The 20,216-nt window shown below is 37.2% G+C and overlaps 1 protein-coding gene across 3 annotated transcripts in view; it reads right to left on the bottom strand.

The window, feature by feature from the left end:
- Nucleotides 1-20,216, bottom strand: part of LOC127416607 (carbohydrate sulfotransferase 8-like) — a 242,775-nt gene that overhangs the window by 47,743 nt on the left and 174,816 nt on the right. For 2 of the 3 annotated variants that reach the window (XM_051656036.1, XM_051656037.1), the window contains one exon: nt 11,346-11,378. The exons of the other annotated variant lie outside the window; for it this stretch is intronic. In XM_051656036.1, the coding sequence (XP_051511996.1) occupies nt 11,346-11,378 (33 nt within the window). The remainder of the gene's footprint in view (nt 1-11,345; nt 11,379-20,216) is intronic. 3 annotated transcript variants of the gene reach the window in all.

Here is a 20,216-nt window from a genome sequence, read left to right as displayed (position 1 = left end):
CACACACACACACACACATACACACACACACACACACACTACACTGCACTAAAGTGAGACCTGTTTCCGATAGGTTAGTATCCAGCCTGATCTCACATAAAATTATTCTTTAGCCGAAATCGGTATATGTTGACCGAATTTGAAAACACTGTCTCCAGAGGCTAAAGAGGTAAGTGTTTCAGAGCATATAAACAAGTGTGACATCCATTTATATCCAGGAGAGGTTGCCAGAAGCCAGTTGTAAAAAGAATTGTTTTCAGCTGATCAGGGTGTAAAAGAGTGAAGAGAAATGCTTATTTTATACAATCTACCCCCAACCAAAACCCAAATCCAATCCTAACCATTAGTAGAGACAAAATGCAATGTTTGGGATAAAAATCCAACCTCCTTATCACGCTCGTGATTGTTTATACAAAAGTGATTATTTTCTTTTTTGAATGGGGATTGAACTGTGGTCTCCCATGCAACTGATGCAACGTGCTAACAGTTGTGTCACAAGGAAAAGTAATTGTGGTTGAGCCGTTCCAAATATGTCCGATGGGAGATAGGGCATGTCAGTGAGTCGGCATACTGTTGCTGATTCTAGGGTACCGGAACTTTCAGAAACAGCATGCCGACTTCCCGTGTGATCATTCTGCAGTATCCCTGTCACATGTATTTTAAAATCACTCATTTCTTGTTTTATGCTGCATGTAAAAGTCTGCCCTCATTCCTGATCACTCTCTCATCCTCCCTTTCGACTTCCTATGGCATTGCACCTTCTGTTCACAAGAACTTTGCGTTTGCACTTCGTTCTGGAGCTGAGAGAGCATGCTGTCTCTTTCTCTCACTCTACATCCTGTTCTGGCTGAGCTCCAGTCCTCATGAGCTGCTAACTAATGTGCCGCCCCTCTCTTTGTTCCCCTGAGATCATGAGTGGTCCTTCACCTGGAAGCGAAACCTCCTTTAGATGGATTCAGCATCATTAACTGAGCACCAAAGGCTGCTGGTTTATTTACTGCCCCTTTGTTTTATTCATGACAATTTAATCTCAGCTTCAGTCAATTGAAAGGAGTGACATGTCATAATATGAGCGAGGCAGCGCTCGGTCACACTGAGCAACTTTATGAATAATACGCTGTGGAAGAATTAATCTGTTTAAATAAACGTCTGTGTGATTCTCACTCGATGAATGAGAAATCGAGACACAGTCCTCTGTAGCTAAATCAACAGATTAGAGGAGAGACATTCCCTCTGTTGACTGTTTGTTTAAAAAGGAAGGATGGAGAGATTTCATATTTCTTTTTTTAAATAAAAATAGGAACAAATGAGTAAATTGTTGGCATACAATAAAAGTATAGAGCTATAAAATGTATGTGGATAGCTTAGCTCAGATCATTCGGCCTTGGAAGAATCTGAGAAATGTTTGAGTTCATATTGAGATCTCTCACTTTTGATTGCAGACTTTGGTATCTTGGTTAATCTGAGCACAGTTTAATACTCTTCTGAAAATCTAGAGGAGACATGAGATTACTGAGAAACATTTCAGAAAAAACCGACTACAGTAAAAAAGTCTCCTTTAATCTTATTACCATCAGGAAGAAACAATTTAGATAAAGTAAAGCAATCTCATTTGTGATTTTTATTTCATTTGAAATTGACTGAATTAGTAACCGTTCACTAAGGGTTTCCTACATTACCAAGACTAATTAACAATCAACTGACTGACAGAAGAGTTTTACTGCATCTGTCACTGGTCATTTTTATTTTACGGTGTTTAATCCTGATGATGATAGAGATATTATGCATTTTCAGAGATCATACAGGCATGTATAATTTAACATATTCCTCTATGTCATTCCAGGTGAAATAAATTCTTTATCATGCGATGGAGTTAATTAACAGAGGTTCGGGAGGAGCATGTTAATTTTAATCTGACAAATCACAGCCCACGAGCAGGAGTATATAAGCCGCTGCTTACCTGCTTCCTGTGACAACTCTCCTGACATCCCACCTCCACCCCATCTCCACATGTTCTCTAGATTTATTATCTAAATAAGTAAAGTCCGGGGTGGGGGGGTTATTAACAAAGGGGTAATTCTTAAATAATTTCACTTTGATTTGAGTGAATGTTGCCATTCTTTACATGTCCCCAAGTCTTATGCAACTTTTTCTGTCTTTAGTCCAAATGTTTAAATGTAAATTCCTAGGAATATTGTTTTTATTGGTTTATAGTTTATGGTTATAATTTATACTTTTTTTTAAATGTATTTTCCCTTAATATCAATGTTGATCATTAAAAGTTATCATTAATAATAAAAGTGAACATAATCATAACTGCACATTCAATAAGAGACACAAAAAAACAAATTTGAGTTTGAAAAGTTCATTAAAATAACAATGCATTTAATAGAAATAACTATACAATAAATTAATGTCATTTTAGTGAGTTGGGACTGTGTTTCTAATGGAGATATTGAATTTTTTTATGATTTAAATGTTGATTCAAATCTAGAACGCACATGTGGGTCAAAATAACTGCGTCTAGTTTAGGACATTTTTTGTTGTTGTTTTTTTTTTTTTTTTTTTTTTTTACATGAAGTGGCCTTTTGATATGCTATTCCAGGTGTTCATCAATTAAGGTGTCTTCTATCATGTGAACTTACTTTTGTAAAATGTAGGTGAATATATATTTTTTTAATTATAAGAGAATTTCAAATAAATTATAAGAAATCCTAAAATGCATTTGTGGCTTCTATATAATCCACATATGTTTCCTTTGGTATTCAGTGCATTTAACACTGGTATTATTTTTGTAATACAGTGATTAATTGTAGAGTTATATAGAAATGTAGTGTCATATGACAACCCAGATTACATAAGGTTGTAATTTTACAAGTATTATAATTATTTATTATATTTTATTTTATTTTATGTAAAAACATTTTATCTTAGTCCAATATACTTATATGTAGAATGTTTTTGTGTGAGTAGAGTTGTGAAATTTCACCTATGAGTTCTCAGGTCGTACTTGTAAAACACAAAGGACGAGAATTGATACACAAGTTTACGAGTTGGGAACATGGCGGAGGAGAGTATGGTTTCTGCAGTGAAAGACAGGTAACAAGATTTTTCTAAATGCAGCATTCTTGTTAGTGCTTGCCGTTTCGGTCATAAACATTCACGTATATCAAAAACCATTTGATGCATATTTTATATTGTTTTACACAGAAAAAAATAGTGTTTATTTGATCAAATTTCACTAGCTAACATGTAAGCTGACTAACAAGTATTGCGGTCAAAATAAGAGTTCTCCAAGAAACTAGCAAGAATGAACCTGGCGTCGTCCATGATTCTGACAACAAAGCACTTGAAGATGAGACTCATAATTATGATTGGGCAAGTATGATGACTCATGACTGGGAAAGTGGGAAATATAATCATTCCAATAGCATGTGAAGGCAGCATCACTTTTACTTTGTATTTCCATCTTGTAAGTTTATGCAGATTTCAGTACAAGTTGGATACACCCTTTTATAGAAATACTTCCTTAAATTACAACATTTGCATATTCATTTAAAAAAAAAAAAAAAATACAGAGAAAAAATGTACTTAACAAGAATGACCAAGCTCCTGTTTTTCCCCTCCCTCCATTTTCTCTTTCTGATAGTTTAAATGCTGCTCATCTCAACTGTCAATCATAACCCAAGTATTTACTTTCCAGAATATTCCTCAGCAATAATCACTGCTCTCCTGGCCCTTCTGCGCCTGCCAGCCATGTGACTAATTGATTATTCACTCATTTCTCATTCACCATATGAGGATCATATTACAATTTCAGATTTGTAGCAGGACATGCAAAGCTCATTCACGGCTCGCATTAGATCAGACCTGTGACTCACTCTTCCCTACTGAGAGATGAAAAATATAAAGCTCTGGAAGAGATCTTCCATCTGACCTCATTCAGGCCATGTGACTAAACTTTCCTTCTGCAGCATGCAAGGTCATCCATTAATTTAGCCCATTTCTCTGGAGAGAGATGCACACAAGTACTGCGGATATGAAGGGAAAACTTTGCTCTTGCTAAAAATAACCACCTTTGCAAACCCCTCACTTTGTGGGTCAGCGCCTAGCTGATATTGATCGCTTTAAATTACTCCTGCGCGCCTCCTCATGCACGCCTCCCTCTCTGTGTGCAGCAGTCTGCCGCTCTCTCCGTGTAAAGGTAGGGATGTGGATATTGGTACATCAACACGACATCCTGAAATGCATAAATGGCTTCCTCTTATTGATTCATCAGGCTGTCAGGGGAGAGTTTGCGTTGAAGTGTTTTACTTTCAGTGTTTGTTCTGGGACATTTTTAATAATCTTGTTTTATAGGCTTCAGTTCCAAGGTCAGGAGCATTTCTATTATAATGCTGCATTGGGAATATGTGTGCATAATTCAACATTTATTTAGCTATTTTTCTCCAATAAATGCTTTAAGCATTTGCTCTTTAAGAGATATGAGCAGACCCTCAGAACTGTGGCGTAGCAGTTGCATGTACGCTTTTGACATGTTACAGTCACAGCTTGCATGGAAGATGCTACTTTGGGCTATGACATTTTCAAATCACATTCCCTCAATAATATATTGTCCCCTTCGATGAACCTGCAATTTAATAAATGTAGGCATAAGAAACTGCAGTTAAGTACAAGATGATATACTGTAGATATTAAACCTGGATGTTCTTTATTGTGTTTACTCTGGGATTATATGTGCCAAACTTTTAAATATTAAACAAATATAAATTGAGAGAGTTAAAAAGACACTTTAAAACAAATATAATTATTTTAGAGTCAAAACTTGATGTTTGCGTAGCCAGACTATCAGCATAAAGTCTGGACCATTTATGTGATTTTTGGAGCTGCAAAAGGTCTGGCCACCATCACTTGCATTGTAAGGACCTAAAGTGCTGAGCTATTTTTCTAAAAAATATTTGTTTGTGTTCTGTAGAATACAAAAAGAAAGTCATACACATCTGCAATGGCATGAGGGTGAGTAAATTATTAGAGAATTTAAATTTGTGGGTGAGCTATTCCTTTAAGAGCAACAGAAAAAGTGTAGTTTAAGTATTTTTTGCACTGTGTCAAACCCCTCTAGTTGTTTTGCCCTCTTTGTATCAAGGATGAATTGTACCATCTGTTGTTTGACAAATTGACCTTCTTACTGATCAGGTGATCTTCGTCCTTTTAAAATGACAGCTGTTTACTTCCTGTGATCACTTAAGATAAAACTTCTTTTGAAAACAAAATGACTGTTCTGGCTTTTCTGCTTAAAAGTGGCAAAAGTTAAAGCTGCCAAGGACACACTAAAATTAAAGCACACTACAGCAACAAAGAAACGTGTCAGGATATGTATTGTGCCAAAAAAATCAAGCATACTTAACATCCACAGATCTGACCCCAAGTGCTAGTTGGACATGACAGGTCTGTATTAATAGTTTTTTCCTAGGCAATCACAGCATATTGACAGTGATAACTGTAGCATGGGTTTCAGTTAACTAAAACTCTACATTTACAGAAATATCATTTCATGTAGATGGGCCTGAGATGACACATCCTAGAGGGAAAAAAAGACCAGATTTGTTTATTTCCAAGAAAGAAAGAAAAGAATCAGTGCAGCTGTGTCTCTGAGGATTACCTGTAAGGCAAATTACTGACATTTGGGAGTATACAGTATCTAAACTGCACACCAGAGGATGTCAGCATCCATTATAGTCCTTTGCCACTTATGACAGCTATGAAAGATTTGGACGTAACTTTGAGTTTGCTGGTCAGGTTTTCCTGACTTTCATTGGGTTTTCTTCTCAGACACATTTGTGAGGATGGCTGTTTGATCTTTGGTTCACTAACAGTCACACATTAATTTTTGTTCAGATTGCTCTCTCCTCTGTTTGGATTCAAATGGCTGTATGAGATGTTTCTCTGGGATTGAGTGTGGCCATACGTTGATAGTGAAAACTTCTTTGTGACACAACAGCTGTGCAGATAACCATTGGTAAACACTAGGGACCCATCTGAAAAATGCAGGACCTACTGTCAGTGCTCAAATTGACTCACGTCTAATAGAACAGTGGTTAACAACTGGTTTTGCTTCAGGACCCAGATTTTACATGGACATCACATGGCAAACCAATACAATACCAGAACTGTGAATTGTAAAGAATTAAACAAAAATGTCCTTTTTTCAAACGTTTAAATTAGAGCTGTCTGTAGATTAAAATTTTTAATCGCGATTAATCTCATGATTTTTCAGTTAATCGCGATTAATCGCAGATTATAAAAGTGCTGAAATTTGACTCTATATATAATTATTTCCTATCAAAATGCATTTATTTCCTTCTTTGGAAAGAACAACACAATATAACAAAACAATATGTAACAATAATGCTTTATGAACATTTTCCGACCTCCACAGTACAAATACAGAAATTCACTAAAATAGCACCAATTATAACATTAAACATTTACCAAAGTCTAATTGGGATGTTGACTGATTGATAGAACTACTATTCGTTGAAATGCGCATTAAATCGTTTGAACCCTCATCCTCCACAATATTTATAGTTATCAGGCTGTGTTTTCACTTTGAATATGGAATGCACATGGTTTGTTTCAGGGCATCAAGGGCCGCGTTGAACTCCATATGAAAAGCGCGTCTTGTTCTGCTTTTAGCGCTGGCACTGCTGATGGAAATATAATTAATCTGAGTTGTCTGGTAATCATTAGTTCACGCTTCAGAAGCTCGGCGGCAATGGGTACAAAGTTTAAATTATGTTATGTGGTAAAATGCTGACTTACAAAAGATGTGAAGAACTTCACTTTTGTCACAAGTCCCATCAGCATCCTTTCTCTTGCACGGACTCACTGTTGTGTGTTTGTTTGTAGTGTGTAACCGAGTGTAATGTCCCCGATGGACACATGTTCAAACGTGTTCAAAACTCACACGGTGCTGAATAAAATGTCAGAATCTAATGTCAAATCTATGCCATTAATTAACAGCATAATCCCATTTTTATTCTCATTGCAAGTAAACCCATATTCAGTATAGTCTTGGTCATATTTAGTTTTTCCTTGCATAGTTTTGTTAATGGCTTGAGGATGCTGGCATCTGTCTGAGTCAGATAGCTTCTTCCAAGACAAGATACATTTGTGGCAAAGAACCATAGGGTTTGATTGGATGCACGACTTTTGACCTCGACAACAAACAAAACAAATATTAATTTCTCATCTCTTTTAAAAGTTAAGTCTATTTATTTTACTGTCCTAATCATGCACTATTATATGGTTAGTTGCATTTTATTATTTGCATTTAGCATTGTTTTTTCCCTGCTGTCTGCAATCCTATCAGAGTAGACCCACCGATTGCGATAGTTATTAGAGAGGTTCCAATAAATATTCAAATGAAATTGTAAATAAAAATGATGACCTGCACTCAGGTCATCCAGACAAATTGCAAAAACTAAGAAAATAAGATTTTTCAAAGAAAGCTTATTTCTGAAAATATGAAAGAGACCAAAACTAATAAACATAACAAACATCACAAAACAAAAAGCCCCCAAAACCCCCCAAAAAGTAGGGAAATCAAAGGGAGAGAATTTAATTACCATTGTTTATCACAGAAAAAAAAAAAAAAAAAAAACAGAATTGAGAATTCTTTTTAAAGCACAATCATGTAACCAAAAAACCGCCAGCCACAGAAGAGTACTGACCTTCGCCAAGATCAAACATCCACTGATGTAACACAAGAGATTTTAAACTCTCTCTGTACACCAACACAGCTGCTCAGAATCAGTAGGCCGCTTAATAGTTCCCAATGATTTAGAAGGAATAAGTGAATCCAGGGCAATCTACCAATCAGAAAGTGATATAACTGTTTTCTGACACGTTAGAAGAGCGTAAGTGTTTTTATTTAAAGCTAAGTGTTTAATTCTGCACCACTAGTGTCTTCAAACAAAAGTGCACATAAAACAGAACACTTGCCCATCTGCAGGTGGTCACCTGCCGTTGTCTCATCCCAAACTCATGCCGTTGGTTGAACCAATGTTCCTGTTTTGGACGGGTTGGGGATTCTCAAACAAACAAAGGAATATTTTGATAGAGCCACAGTCACAGTGTTTAAACTTTTCAGTGAAATCAACCTACAAATGTAAACTTATAGTTGTCTCTGCACATTAAGCAAGGATAAGAAATGTATGTTTTTATTTTAACAAAAAAAAATAAAAAAATATCACACTTCAGGTTTAAGAAATAAACTCTTTCACACTGGATTTTCACACTTTTTGTGCTTGGAATGTGAACAGGGATGTTTGTAAAGCCAAGTGTGACATTCGATTATCATCAGACTGTTTCTTATTTTGGGGCTAAGCAATGCTGTTTATTCACTTATCACATTAACTGCCTGGCCCAATTTATCATATGACAGTGAAGATATCTTTGTGAGATTGGATGCAGAAGAGATTGTCATTCTTGTTGAGGGTGTTGGGGCAGGCATTAATTCATGATTAGATGTCCTAACCCTGATATTTGCACATTAGAAGAGTGTTAACCTCATCACCGAGGCTAAGAAAGGCCAGTGCTGCCCTGCAGTCGCTAATGGCCCATAAATGCCGGCCACACAATGAAAAGACGTGCTTACAATTTTATGGGCTTCCCAATATGTCATGCTTGCAGTCTACATGTGTTTATAGGGCAAGAGGACACAGCTGAGAGCAGGTGATTTAGGCACACGTTTGCAGTAAGATCTAGGAATAAGTGGTGCTTACCTGTGCAAAACTCATCACAGCAATGCTTAAGTGGGTGGGTGTCAGTGCATTGTTATTATTATACATCAATACTAAGGTGTTCTGAGTTACTATGTGGTTGCTTGCGTGTTGTGGAAGGCTGCCAGAGACTATTTAGCAGAGAAGGGCCACTTCTATTAAAATGAATGGGAGAAATTTGAAGGCCCAATGGTCAACAAATGTATAAAGGAAGCCCCGCCTTACAGGTAAAAGAGCCAATCATCTTTTAGATACAGACATCGCCTGTCAATTAGTTCGAGAACATGCAGGCGCATTAGCTACACAATTTCATTTTTTGGTGTAATCTGTGGTAAAGAAGCTAAATGAATGATACCAGTGTTGTCAGATTTTACTACTGATTTGAAATCTGTTCTTTGATGTAATCTTGACCAACCGTTTTTGAGATTATGTTCTTTCTCCATTCAAGTAGATAGGAGCTGCACTGTCATGACTGGAAATAGCCTCCAGAGAGCGTTCCAAAGATGGTCGACAGTGGACTGACTTGCTAGAAACACTTTGGTGGCTGCTAGGGCGTTGCAGTGCAGTTGCTAGGGTGTTGTGGATGACTGTTAAGGCATTGCTATGCGGTTGGTTGGGAGTTGTGGGTGGCTTCTATGGTGTTGCTATGAGGTTGCTAGGGTGTTGTGAGTGGCTACTAAGGCATTGCTATGTGGTTGCTAGGGTGTTGTGGGTGGCTGCTAGGGCGTTGCTTTGCGGTTGCTAGGGTTTTGTGGGTGGCAGCTAGGCGTAGCTATGTGGTTGCTAGGAATTTGTAGGTGGCTGCTAGGAGGTTGCTGTGTGGTTTCTACAGCATTGTAGGTAGAGATGATAAGACTAGTTGACTATAAGAAGCATGAACATCTGCAGCTCAGGATAATACTACTAATCCACTAAAATAACGGACAATTCTGCTCGAAATGTTGCTTTTGTGCTATGATTAAATTTCAGATGCATCTGGGAGAAATAGCGTGCCATTTTTTTCTGCACTTTCTTTGTCTTTTCTGATGTTGTTGTGGTTCATTATCATGCAGTAACACACTGACATAGTGATTGATGTATGTCATCATGAAACAGAGTCCCTCCCCTCCAAATCAGATCACAAGTGGTCACAGGAGACGCATTTGAGAGACCAGGTGCAAACAGTAATGAGTCTCACCTGATCACATGTGATTGGATCACCCAAGATGCATCTTAAAACCAGGTGTAAACGGGGTATGAGTGACGTTTGCCTCAGCAAACACCTCTAATTATTTTAAATGCTTCAGCCAACCATTTCATGAGTTGCATGCGGAATTAAAAAAAGAATTAGCACTGTCACTCTTAAGATAAAGTGGATTTCAGCTTGACAGAATAGGAGAGAGAAAAGCAGATAAGAGGTTTCGACTGTGGCCCATACAGCACTTGCATTAATAAACAATACGAGACTCTTAGATTTCAGCTCAAGTACATTCAGTCCAAAGTTTTAGTGGAACACAGCCATGAGAAGCCCTAGAAACAATACTACTGGTAGAGTAGAGTACAGTCAGAATGAGTCAGTGTTGTTTGGCATGCATTAAATATGTAAAGAGAAAAAAATCAAACCGCAAGAGAACTGAACATCCACAAGCAACCGAAAGTCCTCTGCAAGTAATACTCCTGTTTTAAAAAAGACAGATGCTGCCCTTATTCTAAATTAGAAACAAATTATTCTTAAAGTAATATTTAGTGGTTCGCTAGGGCAAGCATCACATTTACTATTGCTCATTCATAAGGTTAGAGTTCTAGGGGTCTTTGGGTAATGATACTGTACCACAAATCATGTGACTAGTTTCTAAGTGATCAAACTTAACATTTTCACCTGCCAGATGATAAAATTAACCAAATAAAATAAAAAATAATATTCCATAGACTTACATTAAAGGAGGGACACAATCCATATGTCAAAACCAGAATATAATGGAGACTTGGGAGTGGGCTCCTTTGACTTGGGCCATTAATCAACCTCGCATTGTGGTAGCGAGTTTTGCATGGGCACGCGCAACTTACATTTTCTTCAGAAAAGGTAAAATCTTGTTTAGATTTGCAAATCTTTTGTCATGGGCTTGATATATTCTTTGAAAGGGTTTTTCTTTGAAGGTCATTTTCTTGTTTGGGGCTTCTGAGTTTCTTTTGTAGGTGAGACCGTATTTTTACCAATAGGGCAAAACTTCTCTTCAAGCGGAGTTCTGCAGCTTATATCTCCTAAAGCACAACATTCTCATGTAAATGTTTGTTAAAAAAAGAGTTTTGCAAATTTGATTGACTTGCAAATGTATATGACTTTGTTGTGTAATGATTGAACTCACTGCCTCAAAGCCATTTCGCCTCTTGAAGACATAAAGACCTCTCAAAACATCTAAAACACAGACTTGCTTTGATGTGCCCTCTGCTCTGAGAAGAATACATTCTCTGTTCTAAATGTGAATATGATTTGACATGTCATAGCACAGTGTTACATTTATGCTTTAGGTTTATTCTTACAAGGAATAGTTCAAACTGAATATTCTGTCATTATTGACTCACCCTTATGTTGTCCCGAATCCTTAAGACCTTCTTCTGTGGAAAACAAAAGGAGATGTTTAGCAGAATGTTTACAGTGCTTTTTTGCTTACAACAAAAGTTCAAGGCGACAGACGCTGTTGAGCTCGAAAAAATAACATTTAAGCACTATAGAGCGCAACAGTGCCCACCTACTTTTTCAGCCACCTGGATTCTGCAAGTATTTTCCCCATTCATTTCTTCCATAGACTTTTAATAAAATCCTTCATAAAAGAGTTCTAAGCCATGAACCAAACAAACCAGCTCTGAGGTGAATCATTCAACATTACAAACTTAGTTTTGAAGCAACAAAGTATTTGAAAATCGACATAAAGACAAAGGTACAACACTGTGTACATACCGTCTGTCACGAAGACACAAACTACAATACCAGGAAGCATTGCAAATTACATAATTGGATATAAAACTATGGAAATATATAAAACATTGATTTTAGGTTGTTGATCATAAGTATAGAAACAATGCAGTTTACATATTCTAGCAGTTCTCATATTCCTGAGAAGCAGCATATAAGATATTTAAGCTTGCTTTCAGAGAATATATCTTGAATGTAAGTAGATTTTGTCTTTACTGCACTGAAATAAGTATAAACAAGTGAAAAAATACACTTATATACAAAATACACTTATATCCACTGGCGGCCAAAAGTTTGGAATAACGTACAGATTTTGCTATTTTGGAAGGAAATTGGTACTTTAATTCACCAAAGTGGCATTCAACTGATCACAAAGTATAGTCAGGACATTACTGATGTAAAAAACAGCACCATCACTATTTGAAAAAAGTAATTTTTGATCAAATCTAGACAGGCCCCATTTCCAGCAGCCATCACTCCAACACCTTATCCTTGAGTAATCATGCTAAATTGCTAATTTGGTACTAGAAAATCACTTTATATCAAAAACAGTTGAAAGCTATTTGGTTCATTAAATGAAGCTTAACATTGTCTTTGTGTTTGTTTTTGAGTTGCCACAGTATGCAATAGACTGGCATGTCTTAAAGTCAATATTAGGTCAAAAATGGCAACAAAGAAACAGCTTTCTCTAGAAACTCGTCAGTCAATCATTGTTTTGAGGAATTTAGGCTATACAATGCTTGAATTTGCCAAAAAACTGAAGATTTCATACAAAGGTGTACACTACAGTCTTCAAAGACAAAGGACAACTGACTCTAACAAGGACAGAAAGAGATGTGGAAGACCAGATGTACAACTAAACAAGAGGATAAGTACATCAGAGTCTCTAGTTTGAGAAACAGACGCCTTACATGTCCTCAGCTGACAGCTTCATTGAATTCTACCCGCTCAACACCAGTTTCATGTACAACAGTAAAGAGAAGACTCAGGGGTGCAGGCCTTATGGGAAGAATTGCAAAGAAAAAGCCACTTTTAAAACAGAAAAACAAAAAGAAAAGGTTAGACTGGGCAAAGCAACACAGACATTGGACACCAGATAATTGGAAAAGAGTGTTATGGATCTTAACCCCATTGAGCTTCTGTGGGATCAGCTAGACTGTGAAGTGCGTGAGAAGTGCTTGATAAGACAGCCATAGCAAGTGCTACAGGAAACGTGGGGTGAAATGTCACCTGAGTGTCTGGACAAACTGACAGATAGAATGCCAAGGATCTGCAAAGCTGTCATTGCTGCACATGGAGGATTTTTTGATGAGAATTTCTTTGAAGTAGTTCTCATTATTAATGTCCTGACTATACATTGTGAATGCCACTTTGGTGAATAAAAGTACCAATTTCTTTCCATAAGAGCAAAATCTGTACATTATTCCAAACTTTTGGCCACCTAAATCTAAATATCTTATATGTTGATTCTCAAGTAAATGCTTCTTGTTTTTTTTAGATATTTGTAAATGGAAAACAAGACAAAACACTTGATAACAGTGTTTTTTTTTTTTTTTTTACTGAATTAAACTTAATAAAAAGTATTTTTTTTTCTTTAATTCAGTGAATATCATTTAGAGGTATTTTTAAAAGATGATTTTGTCCTCTTTATTGTTAGTAAGCACGTTTAATACAACCGTTTAAGTCAAGGCACAAGCTGAATAGTCAGTTAAGAGCTAATGATTAATCATTGCAATAATTGCCTGAATAGTCTAACAATCATTCTAATAATAGTTCGATTAGTCGATTATCAAAATAATCATTAGTTGCAGCCCTAGTTTATAAGTTATAATTGAAAATCAGTTCATCCATGGAAAAAAATTCATGGGATTTTTACTTTCGGAACTGGACTGTTGCACTCTATTAAAGAGCCATAAGGTAGTTCAGATGATTTATATGCTATACTCCATGTCTCCTGAAGCCATTTTTCATTGAACGCTCTGAAACACCATGAGGCTGATTAAATCATGACAGAATTTTCATTTTTGGATAAAAAATGGTGGCTATGAAATTTCAATTAACGTTTCAAAACTTCTCCCCAAGGGGTCCTAAACGCCAAAGAAAAGGTTTAAAAAAAGGGCCATTTTATTTTCAATTTCTCTGCATGTTGAACATGAGGCTTTCTCTTTTGGTTGTCTGCCGAGACATGTGTCCCAGATAAGCTGAGTGTGGTGACTCTCCACACAAGTGAATGATGCCGTGTAACATATACATGTGTTCCCTACTGCACAGATCAATTATGGATCACCAAAATAGCATGGCTGAGGAGACAGCCAGCAGGACTATGGGGTTGCCATATGTTCTCTGCACAAATCTAGCTATTTTTCCTGACCTATATGTTTAGGGGCAGGCCAGACTCCAATGCTGTAATGTATACATGTGCTCCCTTCTGCACAGATAAATTAGACAGCCAACAGGACTATGGGGTTGCCATATGTTCTCTGCACAAATCTAGCTATTTTTCCTGACCTGTATGTTTAGGAGCAGGCCAGACTCCAACACCATTGAATCAGTAGGATTATGACATCTCATCAGGCTTTGCAACCCTTCTGAGCATGTTATGAAGCCATTGGAGGGGGACATGACCCATTCAGGGTGTAATTTTTTTGAGAAATACTCTCTCCTATGCCAGCTTGAGTCAACTATAAGCAGCCAGATCTCATGAAAATAATGTGACTGTGGTGACATTTTTGAAAAACTTATATTTTGTGGTTCCTAACACGTTTCGCGCCAATTCCAAAGTACAATGTGGCACTTAAAGTGACTTAAATTTTTTCTTAAAGAGATGAAACTTTTAGGGTTAATGCTGTATTGAAAACCTAATCATAACTGATAATTTCAGAAAAAGCTAATGTGTCATGAAAAACATAACTGCTGAAGCAGCCATGCCATTTAATGCCTTTATGACATTTTGACTCACGCGTTGAGTTGCTTATTAGGACTCGTACCAGTTTGATCATTGCACTACAGCAAAAGTGTTTTGATGTCATAAAATAGCATTGTGTGAGGAATAGGGCAAAAAGTATGCATTATAAACTGCTAATTTTCAGTTTTACTCCTGATTTGTGTAAAAGTGAATAAAAGTCATTGTTGTAATGCCTCCAGGAAACTGCCACATAAAAATAATTTTGCAAATTTAGGGATAGTAATATGATTCTCTAAGACCATGTTGACCATTAGTAAGCCATTTGTAGGCTGATTCCCCGAAAAGTGTATACTGTGATTCAACCAATGGTGTGATTGTTGGGTGGGACTATCCGTTTGTACAACCTATGGTAGACACGGTGAACATTCAGGAAACCTGTTTGAAAACAGTGGCCTGCATAATTGCCATTTCTGGAAGACTAACACTTGGAAAAACAGTTTAGAACAAAGTACATTTGAAGTTGACAAAACTTGAGTGACATGGCAGAATAATTGAGATAGCTAACTCTGTGACAGACGTGTGTTCATGTGGTTAAAAATATCCTCTGTAAATCGATTTCTATGAACTTTCCAGAGCGCGATGACTGTGCTGCATGTGTGTTTGCTGGTCGAAGTGTCTCAGTAGGCTCATGATTCACACGATGAGTCATTTCACCATGAACCAGGTGACCAATTTAGCTGCACCAACTCTGTGAGATGTTGCGTTAAGATGCAGCACCTCTCCCTACATTAGAATTCAGCGTCAGAGATGTGTTGATTAGCATTTTCCCCGTTGCGGAGCGTCTAAGCTTTTGCTCTCCTTTGTAGGCTGTTCATTTGCATCACGTCTCGTAAAAGGCAAAAGCTAGTCTTAATTTAAACATTGAAGTCGAGTCTCTCTCTCTCTCTCTGTCCCAGTTGGATAAATATTGACTCTTCTGGGGCAGATGGCAAAGAATGGGAAATGTGAAAGTGGCAAAGAATGGGATCAGGAGTGACATCTGCTCTCTGTGCACAGCGAACACGCTTTCTACATCAGATTGGCTCATTGAGTAATTAGACCAACTCTACAGCAAAGATACACTTTATCAACTCACCACAAGATCCTCAAGTTAGGCCACAGTGGTACCTCACTACCTTCTAATCACCACAAATTATCTAACATAATTCTAAATAGATTCAGTTTCAATAAATGCCAGTAATTAAAGTAGTGCAACATATTGTTCAAAATCCACATGATTTCTTCTGTGGAACACAGTCAGTCACCATTCACTTTTATTGTGTTCCAAAGGAAAAAAAGAAAGTCATACAGATTTGGAATAACATGAGGCTGAGTAAATGATGATAGTTAATTTTTTGGTCTCCCTTTAAGAGCACCATAGCAACCACCTGTATTGGGAAAGCTACTTTGAAACTATAACTTCCCAAGATACAAGCTACTCATTAAAGTAGTCAAGCTACTCTTGTAAAAAAAAAAGTAGTTAGCTACAATACACTACAAGCTACTAACAAAGAGTAACTAACTACATCAAAAATATTTTAAGGAGAAAATAATTTTAGATATATAACAATCAACTTGAATTATTTTATTCTGCAATCGATTGAGGTTTGATTGCAGAGCTCAATAATATCACCTGATAGTAATATATTTAATTAGGGTGACATTCCCTTATGGAAATTAACCATGGCTGTACTACAAGAACCATATTTTAACCATTGTATTTGAAGTAGAACCATAATAACCAGAAAATTAACCATGGTAACTACAGTCATGTTTACTACAAAATTACGATAGTGCAACCATAAGGGTTAAACAAATAGAGCGTCAACATTAAATCGACCATACATTTATACTTACAGTTGAAGTCAGAAGTTTACATTCACTTAGGTTGAAGTCATCAGAATATTTCAGCTCTGTAGGTCCATAAAATGCAAATTAAATGGTGGCAAATTTTTAAGCTCCAAAAAGCACGTATAGCCATCATAAAAGTAATCCATACAACTCCAGTGAAACACCAGGTGTGTGGTTAAGAAATAGATTGATATTTAATTACTTCGCTTCCAGCCAGCTTGAGGTTTGTACGTTGATGAGGGTGGAGTTCAAACTGCCTCTCGCATGACCTAAGCGTAAAAGCCTTCTCTGCATAGATATTCATACATAGATACCTTATTAGCAGCTGTTCCTATGGACTGCGATATTGTTTCCATACAAGAGTAGTTTATGCAGTGGTCTTAGTAAGGAGATCGGTCTGAGGCATCTCCTCCATTCACTTGCATTAAAACATATTCAAACAGCTCTCCTTATTGACTGTTCCATGATCTCGCCGCAGTTGACTTATCCAAACCAGCCGAATGAGGCATTTATGTATGATTACCTATGCTCCTCTGTTGTAAACAACACTGCGCTTCCGCGCTTAGGCTTACCCACCTAAGTCACGCGAGAGGCAGCTTGAAATCCACCTTCGTCAAGGTGCAACAGCTGGCCGGAGGTGAACATTTTTAGGTGATGATGAGAGAATTTTGGGTGAACTAATCCTTTAAGTAAGGGTGTATGACTACTCCCTCTGCTCCATTTCTGAGTTCTCAATACAATGTGACAAATGCAGAGCTTTGAAATGCTACAGCGCTACTTATTGGAAAATAAAGCTCGTTACTGGAAAAGTTTCACTATTCTGAACTATTGTCACGCTACCTGAAAAGTTAGTAGTGTCACTACTTTAAGTTAAACACTCTCCAACACTGACAACCACATACAGTAGCTCAAAACATGCTATAAACCACTCACGATGCCTTAGCAACCACCCATAACAACCTAGCAACACATAAGCAACCATATTGCAATGCCCTGGCAACCACTTACAACACCCTAGCAATTGTGAAATCACCAGTGTAAACATTAATTTATGAATATCACTTTTTGCACTGTGATAAAATAGATCCCAACAAGTCATAAATGCTGCAGTGTTAAAGAGTTTTCATATGGACACAAAGAAAGCTCTCATCTCTCTTCCAGCAGGTGATGGGGTTAGTGTCCTCTATACACTTGATTCTTGGGGCTTTATTTAGCATGCTGTGATGTTTGGATTACTCAACCGCAGGTAATCGGATCCGTCCAGAGTGGTTTCTCCACCTCGTGTGAGGACCCAGTATCTTGGTCTCTTCAAAGAATCTCCCGATGAAGTGCTCTGCAGGTCACAGATAACCATCAAACCGTTATCACACTCGCACCACTGTGTCTGAGAGTGGGAGTGCTAAACAGAGCCGTCAGTCTTTTTGGCAGTGTATTATGATATACACACACAGCTCTGTCTCAACTAAAGTGTTTTGCCACCCTAAATCAGTCTTCTGTAGGTAACATCTACCACCATCTGTCAGCCCTGATTGTCCTCTGTCCTGACTGTGCTCATGAAGAATTATTCAAGGGAATATCTTGTGCAGAAAATCTCACAGAACAAAAGTTTGTTCTTTTAATTACAATGCCCTTGCTGACTCACTACAACACATTTAGCACACAGGCATCTGGGTGACTGACTGCACTGTGCTTCAGTCTCAGTTTGATTATTTAACTTCTGTAGTACAGAACAAAATCAATCACTAACAATCAGCTGAGGTTTGTTCTATTTATTCTTTCAGTAAATACAGATTTATGGGCGTGCCACTGGAGAATACAATTCACGTCCCTTGTTTCAGTGTCCTCTATTAGTGAGAAGTAAATTACAGTCAGGACAAGACTGCTTTCGTTCTTAACCTTTTGATGGTGTAAAGACTTCTATAGCAGCACTGGGACAATAGAGTTGTGTCTAATGAGCTTCATGTCTACAGTAATTAGTCTGTTGTGTTCTACCATTGTCAGGCAGCTCACGACAGTGAAATCTGTGCAGAGAAAACAGAGTAGATATGCTAAAACCTCAACAACATAAAATGCAAAGACATTATTCTGCTTTTTCTTCAGCACAAAAAATGCTAATGAATAGCGAACGATCGACTAACTGGATATAGAGACGTTTACGAGGAGTCCCCAAGGAGATTTTAGTATTTTGTAATTCCCTGTGTAAAGATATGCACAATTGGATCTGAACGTGAAAGCAAACTGAATTATAATTTTTCGGACAGGATATGGATTCTTAATTGTGTCTCGCCCCAAAGACCCGCAGGCAAGGTTTCCAAGAATGTGTCAGATTTCCATTGTGCGCAGACAAGTGAAATTTTCATTCAGATTGAGATGGATTAAGTCTAATATATTTTTCTCCCCCAAGACAGCCTGGCTCCATCTTGGCACCTTTTAATAATCAGAAAAATGTCGACTGGTCCTCTTCTCTCTCTGACTAACCTTCAACTGTCTCAGCAGAGTGATAAAATACCATCTACTTCCTGCCTGAGACACACACTCACCAAACTTATAATTAAAATCTCAAAACTGTTGTTAGAAGAAGCCGTTTAGGAATACATTATTATTTGGCATATCGATTATATAGACTATTTGGCATAATAAACAGCATTTTATGTCCCTCATGCCATTCTAAACATGTATGCAGTTTTTTTCTTCTTCTGTGGAACACATAAAGATAATTTTTCTTAATCTATATGCAACTGTTTTTCATACAACAGTTTATAGTCTATCAGGCTCCTGTCAGGACAAAAAAGCCACATAAAAGCACCTTCGAAGTGGTATAATGCAACTAGTACGCTATATTCCAATTCTTCTAAAGCTATACGATAGTTTGTGTGAGGAACAGACGGAAATTTATGTCATTTATCACTGATAATCTAATATGTTTTCTGTGCGTAACAACAATGTACATTGGGTAAAAAGAGGCATTCACCCACTGACAGTGATTTGCATTTTAACCACTAAACCACTCAACTGTCAATAGAAGTCAAGAAAGGGGCTTGAAATAGTGCAGAAAGGCTTGTAAATCTTTATCTTGCTTGAAAAGTAGTAATGCAATTTTTCTATTTCCTAGTGGCATGGAATCATTGTTGAGAAATAGGCATAAATAATGCAATCTATTTGAAATCGGGATGGTTGACACTTCGCTCAGATTATGTTTCAAAATGACATAATCAGTAGCCGTGTGCCTTTGTTGTTTGCCAGGTTGACAGAATTGAGTCCAATCTGATGTTGGATGCTAATGAACCACACAATTGTGATGTCATTCTGTCCTGTTTGGCAGCAGATCAGTTAGCTGGTTTTCAATGGCATGAATCGTAATTATGCACATTCACTGCTTTGAAACAACAGATGGAATACACAGACTTTTTTCAGCATTTTCTGTGCTGACTTTTGGGGAAAAAAACTTGTTTTCCGTTTAAATCTAGTTTATTTTTCTTAGCCCCTTGGCAAATAGTGTTTCTTGATGTAAGCAAAAGCTCACTAAATTTAGATTTATCTGAAAACAAGACTTAGACAATTGTATATATGCTACCAGTCAAAAGTTTTGAAACACTTGACTGAAATGTTTCTCATGATCTTAAAAATCTTTTGATCTGAAGGCGTATGCTTAAATGTTTGAAATTAGTTTTGTAGACAAAAATAT

Source organism: Myxocyprinus asiaticus, chromosome 26 (assembly GCF_019703515.2).
Source record: "Myxocyprinus asiaticus isolate MX2 ecotype Aquarium Trade chromosome 26, UBuf_Myxa_2, whole genome shotgun sequence".
Lineage (NCBI taxonomy): Eukaryota > Metazoa > Chordata > Actinopteri > Cypriniformes > Catostomidae > Myxocyprinus > Myxocyprinus asiaticus.
Note: the sequence above shows the minus strand (reverse complement) of the source record. Positions and strands in the feature narration are given on the sequence as shown.